Source organism: Marmota monax, unplaced genomic scaffold (assembly GCF_021218885.2).
Source record: "Marmota monax isolate L192 unplaced genomic scaffold, Marmota_monax_Labrador192_F-V1.1 WCK01_AAM20220418_F8-fsc00030, whole genome shotgun sequence".
NCBI lineage: Eukaryota > Metazoa > Chordata > Mammalia > Rodentia > Sciuridae > Marmota > Marmota monax.
Genome location: NW_026691988.1, coordinates 6,086,084 through 6,098,256, shown reverse-complemented (window position 1 = coordinate 6,098,256; position 12,173 = coordinate 6,086,084). Strand labels below are relative to the sequence as shown.

General features: G+C 43.2%; 1 protein-coding gene across 1 annotated transcript; it reads left to right on the top strand.

Annotated features, from left to right (window-relative positions):
- Positions 1–689: 689 nt before the first annotated feature.
- On the top strand, positions 690–3,719 carry LOC124095462 (crossover junction endonuclease EME1-like). The gene is made up of 3 exons (XM_046448629.2): positions 690–2,079; positions 2,666–2,855; positions 3,098–3,719. The coding sequence occupies exons 1-3, from the start codon at positions 743–745 to the stop codon at positions 3,272–3,274; spliced, it is 1,704 nt and encodes a 567-aa protein (XP_046304585.1). The 5' UTR covers positions 690–742; the 3' UTR covers positions 3,275–3,719.
- Positions 3,720–12,173: the final 8,454 nt, after the last annotated feature.

Sequence of the window (12,173 nt, the reverse complement as noted above, 5' to 3'; positions counted from 1 at the left end):
GAGAGTTTCACCTTGCCTCAGTTTCGGAAGACCCCAGCTGTGTAACAACTGTGTTGTTTAATTAAATTCTACAGTGAATAATATACTCATAATCAAACTATTATAAATGCTACATGGTGAATACTAGTTTTTAAAAATTAATCTATAGGCCAAATGAAAATCAGGATTGGGTCCTTGTTCCTCCCGTGTTGAAGATTAAACACTGAAGAAATGCTGAGGCAGGGGCAAAAAGTTTTATTTAAAGGATAGAAGAGAGAGAGAGAGAGAGAGAGAGAGAGAGAGAGAGAGAGAGAGAGAGAGAGAGAGAGAGAGAGAGAGTCCTCTGGAGAGGAGAGGGTCCAGAGCTGGTGCCTGAGGGTGTAGGGATGTCCTGCTCCTGTATAGATTTTAGGTTTTCTTTCTTCTCATGTCCCCCCCCTCCTATCTTGTCTGTGTGACCAAAAGTAACCAAAAGGGCAGGAAAGCAGCCATCTATGAGGTGGATTTGCTGGTGTTGGAAAATGTGATCCTTCTCCTCCTGTGGAAGTTGTTAGCAACCAGGTGAAGGGGAGTGCTATCTACCCATTTCCTTTTCCTTGACAACCAGCTACCTGTCTTTTGCCCCGTCTCACAGGCATGAATGAGTTAATTAGATTTGGAGAAACAGACTCCATTAAAATTGATAATGTAAAAATAAGTTTACTGAAAGAGTGGCGCGGGAAGTTGCAGGCAATTAATTTGAAAGCACATATTGGTGGCTGTAATGAAGTCATTAGAATCCAGTGAGAGTGATTCCGAGGAGTTGCCAACTTTTTCCTTTCTGAAGAAGGAACCATCTTCAACAGAGAGGAGGCAGCCTCAAAGGGCAGAGAAGATTGTAGTGATTGACTCCTCAGATTCTGAGGCCTCCTGTCCTTTATCACCAGGATTGAAAGATCCACCACCTGTCTCAGACACTGATGAAACTCTCACACAAACAAAACCAGTCGGAGTACTAAGTAGTGGAAGTGAGAGCGAAGAGGAATTTGTTCCCCTAGCTGAGAGGCTTAAGTGTAAGTTTTTGACCTACAAGCAGTTGAACTCTGAACACTCTAGTTCCCCAGTTAAAAGTGTTTTGAATCATCAAAATAATGAAGAAGCATCAAGTGACTGGAAAAAACAGCCCTTTTCAAAGATCCCTGACGTTCCCCTCCATGTTACCTTAAAGAGGAGTGTACTAGGTAACCAGGACCCTGTCTTAGACAATCCATGCATTCAGCCTCCAGCCTACCAGTTTACCCACCTTGTTCAGAACAATAGCCTGGAAGTAACCAAAACAAATTCTGATGTCCCCCAGCCCCAGAAGAGAACCAAGCACAGGAAGAATGTTCCAAGAAGAGACTTGCAGAGATGCCAGCTGCAGGAAAAAGCAGGCCAGAAGGAAAGCACCCCAAGACAACAGGAAAAAAAGAAGGCAACGCTGGTCAACAGGCTGAAAGCCCAGAGGCCAGAGGAATGCTTAAAGCACATCGTTGTGGTGCTGGATCCAGTGCTTTTACAGATGGAAGGTGGGGGCCAGCTCCTGGGAGCTCTGCAGTCCATGGAGTGCTGCTGTGCAATTGAAGCACAGGCTGTGCCTTGCAGTATCACTTGGAGGAGACGGGCAGGATTGGCTGAGGATGAAGAGGACTGGGTGGAGGAGCAGACAGTCCTTGTGTTACTCCTGGCAGAAGCTTTTATGTCCATGATCTGCAACTTTAAGCAGGGAAGTCCAGGCAGTGCCAGAAAAGGGAAGGACACACTTCAAGGCTTTGTAACTGATGTCACAGCAAAGACAGCAGGGAAAGCTGTATCGTTGGTGATTGTGGATCATGAGAAATGCTTCAGGGCTCAGAATCCTCCAAGGAGAAGGAAACAGGGAGCGTCAAGTAAACAGGCCAAGGAGAAGCAGCAGAGACGAGAGCCCAGCACAGGGCCTGTGGTGTCCAGGGTAGAAGTGGAAGAGGCATTGGTGGATCTGCAGCTACATACCGAAGCCCAGGTTCAGATTGTGCAGAGCTGGAAAGAACTGGCTGACTTCGCCTGCACATTCACAAAGGCCGTGGCTGAGGCACCCTTCAAGTGAGTGTCCCCAGAATAGCCTGCTGCCTCCATGTAGGAACTTGCCTTTGAGGATAATTCTTGCAGCCATGCTAGTTTTTCCTAGCAAAAACTCAGGAGCCTGAGGCAGGAGGATTACAAGTTTGAGGCAGCCTCAGCAGCAAGACCCTATCAAAAAATAAAGAGAGGGGCTAGGGATATAGCTCAGTTGGTAGAGTGCTTGCCTCACATGCACAAGGCTCTGGGTTCAATCCCCAACACCATCAAAAATTTAAAAAATAAATAAATAGGGCTGGGAATGTGGCTCAGTGATAAAGTGCCCCTGGGTTCAGTCCCCAGGACCAATAAATAAAATACTCTCCTTTAGCTTACAAGCAGAAGAATCTGGTACCTTCTATAGTAATGAAAGGGACTAGTTATAGTTTTTTAAGGGAAACCACAACTAACACTGTGCTTGGAAATGAAGTAATTGCTCAAATCATTGAAGGCTCAAACTGGCCAGATATGACACTGTATCCACCTCCAGGTCACTGGACTTTTCAGTCCTTATTTGAAGGGACAAGTGTAGGACTAATGAGCAGCTCAGCTTCCCAGCTGTTATCTGCAGGACACTCCGAGATGAAAACAGCTTCTCCTTCTGCCTGGAGAGCGACTGGGCTGGAGGGGTGAAGGTAGACCGCACTGGCAGGGGACTGGCACTAGTCTGGAGAAGACAGATTCAGCAGCTGAACCGAGTCAGCCTGGAAATGGCCAGCGCTATTGTGGATACCTATCCCTCCCCAAGGCTCCTGGTAGAGGTATGCTGCTCTAGGGTCACCTAACCTGCTTTGGCCTCAGAGGGCCCCCCAGATGACTTCCATGAACAGCCCTGTTGAGGACCCAAAGATGCCGTTTGTCAGCAGTGTGGGTTGGCTCAGTTCATGCTGACCCAGAGGGACCCTGGGTTCTCATTCCCCAGACCAAGCCTGCCACCCTTTTGTTCATGGATGGAGGACAGCTGGGGATGGTACAGCATTAAGAGATCATTTACTGCTTTCAGGCTTATCAGAGGTGTTTTTCGGAGCAAGAACGCCAGAATTTGCTGGCAGACATACAGGTGCGCCGAGGGGAAGGAGTGACGTCCACCTCCCGCCGTATTGGGCCAGAGGTGTCTAGGCGTGTCTACCTTCAGATGACCAGTTTGCAGCCAGATCTCACTTTAGATAGTGCTGACTGATGCTAGTCCACAGGGACAAGGATAAAATGCTGATTTCTACCTCCTCAACCTTAGAACCTAACTGGAAGCACCTCCTGAGGCCTAGCCAGGGGGTGGCCCAGTCTCTCCTTACTTGTCGTATTCCCTGTGAACTCAGGGCAGAAGGCCAAGACATTTGGTTCTGCTCTTCTCCCAGCAAAAACAGCTGTTACCCCTGCCCCAGCCAGCCCTCAAAACACAAAAGAACAAAGACAGACCACTCAGACATGGATTTAATAATTGTAGAAATCCAAAAGAATCAGCATCAAATCTTGAAGTCGGAGTGAACTCTTGCCTGCAGGTTGGCTCAGCCACTGAGCTGCCTCAACCGGCCAAAGGAACTATGATAACTAGGCTGACTTCTGTATTTTCGTAATCTCATTGTTATGTATTATGTGTTAAGTTTCAATAAAGCATTTTATACCAATGAAAAAAAAAAAAAAATAAGTTTACTTACAGACCTTGGAGGCAGAAAAGAGTTAAAAATGACTGCAATGGATTGGCAGGAGAGAGGAGGATTGGTAACTTTGTGTAGGTAAAGGAGCCAGTGGGAACCAAATCTAGTCTGTAATCTGCACACCATCCCTGGCATAAGATGTCTTGGGGCATCTTTTTCTAATTTCTATAAGGACTGGGTGGGGAGAGAGGAGCTGCCTCTGTGGGTGAACCAAGAATCCAATCCACAGAGATTCTGCCTTCTCCCCTCACCCAAATGTTCAAAGTGACAAGGTATTGTAATCACAAAGGCCCCATTTCCCTCCCAGTTCTGGAATGGAGCTCTTCAAAACCTCCCATTCCTGCAGTGGCTGAGGTCTTTTCAACCCTGCACTCTCTCCATTCTCTCTCCCTCTTAGGCAGAGTAATTTCCCCTCCATCAGCCCTGGCCTAGTCAAAACAAAAGCCAGGAGGAGGGGTATCTTCTCGGTGCTTGGCAACCGCTACTTCCTGCAGTGCCACACAAAGGCACCCCGTGGCAGGCTGGGAACACAAAGGCCTGGCTATCTTCTAGGTTGGGGGAGGTAAACACACTGGGGCAGCTAGACTGAGAAGCAAACTGATACATTCCCAAGAATAATTTTATATCATTCTCTTCTTCTTCTCCTTCTCATCTCTTAAGCAGTTGTGAGTCTCTGAAAAGAAAATCCTGAAATTTCTACCTGGATACAGTCCAAAAGAGCCAAGTCTGGGCTTCCCAGGATGTTAGCTCTACCACGGTCACTTGGCAGTAGGTGAGGGATCTTCCCCAGAAGTCCTCAGGCCTAGGCAAGGGAGCCCCCTCATCTCACTGTGCATCTCCATCTCAGAATTTTCTTAACCTGATGAAGCCCTTAGTGAGCTTTAGGAAGCAGGATTTGCTTTAAAGGCATTAGAAGAAAAAGACAATTAAATTGTAGCAAAAATAAATCTGGTCCCCCTGATGGAGATTCTCCTAAAGTTCTGAGGCATTCGGAGGCAGTGTCTGAAGAAAGGTTTCTCTATGCAAAGAGTCTGTGGAAGTTATCAGAATCAAAATGGAGTCACCCGTGTCAAGCCTAATGGAATGAATGAACAAATAAATAAATAAAGCTGTACAGTTATGAAGGAAGGGACCTCATTCACACATATGCTTAAATAACAAGAGCTATCACAAAAGACTGTCAGAATCACAGTCTCGCACAGAAATGCTTCTTACAAGAACATCTGCCCAGCAACGTTCTGTTCAACCATGGACTCACAATACCCTTGATATCGACCCGTAACCAAGAATCATTATTTCAAAATGAATTGGTATAACCCTCCTCATTTCACCTTTACATGCACTTGTCTTCTTCTATTTCCCTGAATATGCTCAAAGCTTACTATGACATCATCTTCCCATTGCATTGCAGTGTTTATACCTTGAAAACCTTTATTAATCTTTGGGGGATCTCTCTCTGTTAACGTAAGTAGACAAATCCACAAAATCTAGATTTTTGAAGCTGTGACCCCAGGACCTCAGAAAATGGCCATATTAGAAAAAGCATCCCTAAAGGTGGACAGTTATTAGTTAAGAATTGGTGGAGTATGAATTCCTAATCCAAAATGACTGGTATTCTTAAAGAAGAAATTTGGAGAGGGTCACACACAGGGAGAACACCCTTTGCTGCCATGAGACAAGGAACCACCAGAAGCTAGTACAGAGGTCTGGAATAGAACCTTCTAGAAGTGTAATTCTCCTGACACCTTGAGCTTCAACTCATAGCCTTAGCAAGATGAGACACTAAATGTATGCTATTTAAGCTACTTATTCATAGTACTTTGTTTTAGTACCCTAGGAAATGAACACATCTTGGCTATTTCATTTGTTGATACTATTTCTGGGCTTGGATATCTGTCACTGTGGCACCATCTACTTAATATTCCCACTCCCAACCCAAGACCTTCCGTGGCTCATTTTCTGATTGATTTCTGCCAGGGGCTTTTCCCACCACCAATCCCAGGAGCTTAGTCTAGAATTCAGGCAGCATGGCCATGCTGGAATACAGTGGGGCTGCCCTGGTGTTCCTGGAGGAAAGTTATTTTTGAGAAAAAATTCAGAATCTGAGACAGTGACCTTAAAGATGACCATCTGTGTTGTTCCTTGCTATGAATTCTCCTGAGGTATATAGCAAATTGCTTTCATAAACCCTAGGAAGGTTGTCTTTGTGTTCTTTCTGACATTTTTATTAATATCTCACCTTGTGTTTGCCCAGGAGTTTTGAAGCATTTTATAGGTCTTTTAAAAAGTATTATCTCAAAACCCACTGATTTTCCCCAAATCAACAGTAACTCATGAAAGTTCTCACTCAGCCTTGCTGATCAATTCTCCAAAAATCTTTGTCAAAAGAATCAATGGCATTCAACTTTATGGGTTGCAATCAAATCGCAGATTGCTCAAGAGTTCAAATACAGCCAAATCATGGCACTACAAAGCCTTCTGTCTCTTCCCCAAATCCTCAAAGCTCCATTGGTACAGGGGTCGCTCCTGACTCTTTACCTCCATGTCCCCCCAAATTCATGTACTTCCTGAAACTTCAGATGGTAACCTTATTTGGAAACAGGACCAATAAAGGTACAATTAGGGTTTTAGTGTGGGGCCTACTCCAGTGTGACTGGAGTGCTTATGAGAAGAAGAAGAAGGACAGGAGACAGACAGGGATGTACAGGGAGAAAGCCAAGTGACGATGTTCAGGCAGAGATTGAAGAAAAGTGTCTAAAAGCCAAGGAATGCCAGGGCTTGCTGGCACTCCTCAGAAGCTAGAAGAGGTGAGGAAGAATTCTTCTCAACACCTTGACTTTAGATTCCAACCTCCAGGCTGCAAGAGAATAAATTTCTGTTGTTTTAAGCCACCCAGCTTGTGGATTTTTTTTTTCTAGGAAACACCCACAAACCACAAGCACTGGCCGCTCTGTCCTCTGTCTTTTAGATCATCCAGAACAATCCATTCATCTGGACTTGAGAAAAACAAAAGAAGAAGGAGGTTTGCTTCCTCAGTGCCAGATCACCACCACTCCTAGGCTGCTGTGTCACATGGGCATGTGCATACAAATGCACATGTGAGCCTGCGCGCACACACACACACACTCTGAAGGGAAAAATGCTGCTCTTAGATGATTATTTAGATTCCGATTTTTCTATCTCCAGATATAGTTGAACCCAACAAATATGGTATTGTTGTGCACACACAAAGCGCTTAATATTAAAAAATAAGCACACTCAGAATACTGCTTCAGTCACTTAAAAGAGCTATTATGGGTCTGTACATTTTATTCACCTGGGAGGGGCCATCACCCCTTCTCTGCAGGCACAGAGCCTAGTTAAGCATACAGGTGCTTTTCAGTTAACAGTTTTCCTTTGGCAGCCTTAAGCTTCTTCCTGGGTTCCTAGTGGAAAGTTTTGATGTTGAAAACAAAGACCACAGGACAAGAGAGAAGTGAAAGCAGCAGTCCCTCAGGCCACCCGGGAGTTCAGGACTGAAGCAGAGAAAGAGAGGCAACTGCTGCCATCTCTCAGCCTTGGTCTTGAGCATGTCTTGAGCACAAAGCATTGTCTCCCCACAATTTAGCTGGGTCCAGCTTCCACCCCGAGCCAAATCTGCAGGCAGGTTGACACAAAGAATAACTTACAGCAGCTGTCAGCTCAGGGACCTAGGGCTGGCCTCCTGCCACCTCACTGACACCCATCCACTTGCCTGTGCAGAAACCACCTCATCTCACTGCTGGGCTTCACCAGCAGTTCTCTGGGCACATCCTTGCCTCTCTGATTCTAGAATCCTTCTTCTCACAAAGAAAAGAACATTTTCGTTTTTTCACACTCAATCTCATCCTGACCTCAAAGTTCTCATTTTTTGGTTTGCAGATCTGCCCCTGCTGGGGATGGAAATTTGTTTGCTTCATGGAGCTGCATCCCCAGTCTAGGGGGGCTGGCCTTCTTGGCACCACTAGACAATGATAAGACATGGTAGACCAGCATGGCATTGTTCCCAGGGGAGAATACTCAGCCTGGTATTACACCACCTGTGAGCATCAGCAGATCACCTCTGATTGAGCTTGACCAAATCTAGTCCAGTGCTTTCTCTTTTTTAGAGTAGACTATATTTTTCAGAGCAATTTTATGTTCACAGGAAAATTGAGCAGAGAGCATAAAGATTTCCCATATTTCCTCAAACTCCATCTCCCCCACTATCAACATCCCCCACCAGAGTGGGACATTTGTTACAGCTGGTGATTCTACACTGACACACTTTTAGGGTCACTTTCGGAGTTTTATTTTCTGTGGGCTTGGGCAAATGTATAAAGACATACGCCCACTATTATAGTGTTATGTATAACTGTTTCACTCTCCTAAAAATCCTCTGTGCTTCCTCCTTCCCCACTAAGCCTAGGCAACCACCAATTCTTTATTGTCTCCAAAGTTTTTGCCTGTTTTAGGATGTCATATAATTGAAATCGTGCCATACGTAGCTTTTCAGATAGGCCTTTTTCACTGAGTAATACATTTTCAAGTTTTCTCAAAAACTTCTCAGAGACTGAACTCCAGCTGCTTTTGCACGATTTTTTTTCAATTGAGAAATGCAGGTTGGGCCTGCCTGTTCCTCCTGCAAACCACAGGTCTCAAGTTCAACTCAAGATAGGTCTCCATCTTCCCATCTAATATCGAACTAATTTAGAAAAAGAATCCAGGAATGAGAATACTATCAGAGAACACATTGATGTGTTTATTTGAGTCTAAAATGGAGCTTAAGAGTTTCCTGGTGGAAAATGTCTATTATTTGTCTAGTTTGACACTGAGGCCTATTAGGATATGTAGCAGATGTTATTCATATGTTGGATCTATAGTTCTTGTTTTAATTCACATATTTAAAGAATATATACATTATATGGTACCCTGGAAAATACAGACTCTGCAACTATTTTAACTAATGGTAAAACATTTACATAGCAGCTTTAAAATGTATGAAAAAATTTTCACAAAGTTTGTACATTCTTTTATGAGGTTTATGAACGAAATGTTTTGAGGACCTCCATCGAGACACAACTGAGTGAACAAGCAGAGCTGGCTTCATAACTCACACATCAGTTACTCCTCAGGACACCATGGTAGGAAAACAGAATACACTCATTACCCAGAATAAGCTACAAAATATTCATTCTATTTCATACCATATGTTAACCAAGGCAAGGAAGTGCATAATGAATATTAAGATGATGGTTAAAACAAGATTGCTCTCAGAATAGTTACAAAACACTTATTCATCATTGATTCCTTAACCACAATAAATTTGGACAAGATGTATATTCTTAATTTCCCACCATGATGTTTAAATATTTCATCATATAGGAAAAAAAATCAGAAAGAACAAGGGGAAAATTATACTTACTAATGCTTGATGTCTGTCTTCACCCTATTCCTCACCCACTTCTTGATCTTGAACAAGCTGCTTTCTTCCTTGGTGGTCCTTTGTTGGGTAAGAAAAAAAAAAAAAACAAGAATTGGCACCTGCAGGGCCCGGGGCACAGGTTTTGAGGCACAAGTGATTTGGAATTTAATGGCTTTTGATAATTTACAAATCAAGATAATGTGAACTTAATAATTTTGCTACCTACTAATTAGTGATTTCTTCATAAATTGAACCTGCTGAGTGGGTCACTGGGGGCTAATTATTTAATTGTGTAGGGCCTCAGTTTCCCTACCTGTCAAAAGAGGACACTGAGCACTGGGCTAGGCAGTCTCTGAGGTCACACTCTGACCTTACATGTGATTCTTGGTGATTTACTTATAAAGTTCAAAAGAAGAAATGACCAGTGATCAGTTTATTCAATCATGATTGTACATCAGAATAAAGAAATCTGAACCAGTTCAGCCATCAGTAGAACACTTTTGGAAAATATAAATCTGCTTCTCCCAGGAATAGTGTTCTGGAAATAAATCAAGAAAGGTATCTCGGTGTTGCTCTTCTCTAAAAGGTATTCACTCTGAATTAACGTGTTTGTAATTGTTAGGTCTCTTAGACATACTGATCTTTGAGCCTTGGTTTTCTCTTATTTCATTGTGGAACGTTTAATTAAGGGATAGAAGGATCATTCAGAGAACACTGCAGGTTGTATGGGATGTATTTATTCTCCATAAAGGGAACTAGGATAGATTATGTGTACTGTGGAAGGGCTTAAGACAAATTGTAATGAAGGTGAAATTTTGAAGAGAGAACAAATTGTGGTCACTGGTTTTGTGAACAATTTTTTAAAACAGTTTTGGGTGGAGAACTGGGGACAGGGTCTGGGAGATGACGCTGTTCCTGATGAGCTACCCATCATAACAGGAGTTCTAGTTCTTTTGCTTTTTTCAGAAGACAGTTATAATTTGCTGTTTGCACCTGTCTGGCAGAAGTTAGGAGAGCAAGAGAAAAAGATCTGTTTTTGTCCAGCCCATGAATCATATATAAGAGCTCCAACAGTGAGGAAGAGTTTAGACAGCTTGCCTGCACATCAGACCTCTCAGAGCCCCACGCCCAGCAGGTTGTTTTGAGAGCAGATTGTGAGAGTCTGTTTACTTCTGCATGGTCAGAGAAAAAGAGAAAGCTGCCTCCCCCTTCACCTGAATCCTATTGGTCAGTAAATAGCATACAGTGATAATGACTGAAGTGACAAAGTATCTCAATCTGGGTAGACCATTCCATGGTGCCCTTTACTTGGGGAAGTCTTTGAAATTTGACAGAGATGCCTCAATGCCACTTGGAAGTTGCTGTGAATTTAGAGTTAGCCACTGGAGGAATGGAGGCCTAGAAACTGCCTCATAAATCTTTCTGTAGAAATTCTAAAATGTTCTAGCGTGGGATAATGACACATTTAGGTCTTAAGAATTACATTAAAATTCTTTTCCATGGTGACCCTTTCATGTGCAGGACAGCCTCAAATGGGATATTCTGTGACCTAGATTCTGCTTCAAATCTCAGTACAAGCCAGAATGAAATCAGAATTCTGTGGACAGTGAAAATTATATAACCCTAAGGAGGCCATTTATAGCTTAGAAAAAAAGCAAAGTATTCTTATTAAACAGTGTTTGGGATCTGGGAAGCTGTGGAAAAGATGGTTACTGAGGGCTGGGGATATAGCTCAGTTGGTACAGTGCTTGCCTCACACGCACAAGGCCATGGGTTCAATCCCCAGCACCACCACCAAAAAAAAAAAGATGGTTGCTGGGTGTGATAAGAAAGAAATCTAGATCAAAGATGTCAGTCTTTGCAATTGATATTTAGACAAAATGGGTATTAGAATCAAAAGACACAGACACAATGAGAGTAGACAGATAGCTTAGAAATGTCTCTGATTCTTCCAAAAGAGTGGTTCCCCCTTTACTCTGTTTCCATCACCTCAGTTTGCTAGGGTCACAGGTAACATTTGGATGAGTTTCTGAAAGAATACCAATCTTCCCATTTCTTTAGGACTCAAGAGAACCTGAGGAGGCATAGATACCAAATAAACAAGCAGACAACAGGTTCCACAAAACTGTACAGAGCAGTGGACAAGAGCAACTCCCAGGATTCAAGTGGCTCTTTCTTTCCCAGTACAGGATACTCTGGCAGCAATGTTCAGTTTCTCTCCTCTATCCATTGCAATGGAAATCTGCTCTCCCCTCATCTATCAAGTGGGGGCAGCAAAGAAGAGAAAATTCAGGTTCGTGACCCTATGAGCTAAGCCACCCCACCACCACAAATATCTTAAAGCAGATTTTCCAAGCTTTGTTGCAAACGTCAATGGCATTTTGATGGGAGAAATTAAGAAGCCAAAATCCTAAAATGTGCCTACACATCTATTCTGCAAAATGTCTTAGATATTGTGTCTTTCTGATGTTCTGAGAACAGCATACAATATGAAGAATTTTGCAATCTTTTTGGATGACACAGCCCCCTCATTTTTTAGTTGCTTCCAATACCTATTACAGCTTGAGGAACCATGCAGCTCTGCAGAAGACAAGCTCGGGAGTGCCATCCTAGCAACTGCATTCCTATTTTTATGCTGAACTTGATTATCTCAGCTTTGGGTATCTGTTCTATTTACCAACAAGGAGAGGACCAGAACTTGAACCAGTGCTATTTTGTGGAGTAGAAGGTCTAAAGATGAAGTGTGAAAAATATAGGTCCTTTACACTTACTGCATTTCTTCCCTGGCTGCTCTTTTATTACCAATTCTGGGAGAAAAGACAGCTCCCAAATTTTCACCTGAGAATTAAAGATCCTGAGATTTGGGTATGTGGTTCTCTGAAATGTTGAGTCAGGTCATGCTATTGTAAAAGTTGCGGATGCATGGACCTTTCTGGTTTATCACCACTGTATAGGTTGCCAGTCTACTGTCATATGTTGCTTCCATACTTGTTTAGAAAGAG

What these genes read in the sequence shown, in the direction of transcription:
- LOC124095462 (XM_046448629.2), top strand. Translation starts at nt 743, where the DNA reads ATGAAGTCATTAGAATCCAGTGAGAGTGATTCCGAGGAGTTGCCAACT. An exon ending in GTGGCTGAGGCACCCTTCAA is followed by an intron (nt 2,080 to 2,665) that starts GTGAGTGTCCCC and finishes TGTTATCTGCAG; the next exon opens with GACACTCCGAGATGAAAACA. An exon ending in CCCCAAGGCTCCTGGTAGAG is followed by an intron (nt 2,856 to 3,097) that starts GTATGCTGCTCT and finishes TACTGCTTTCAG; the next exon opens with GCTTATCAGAGGTGTTTTTC.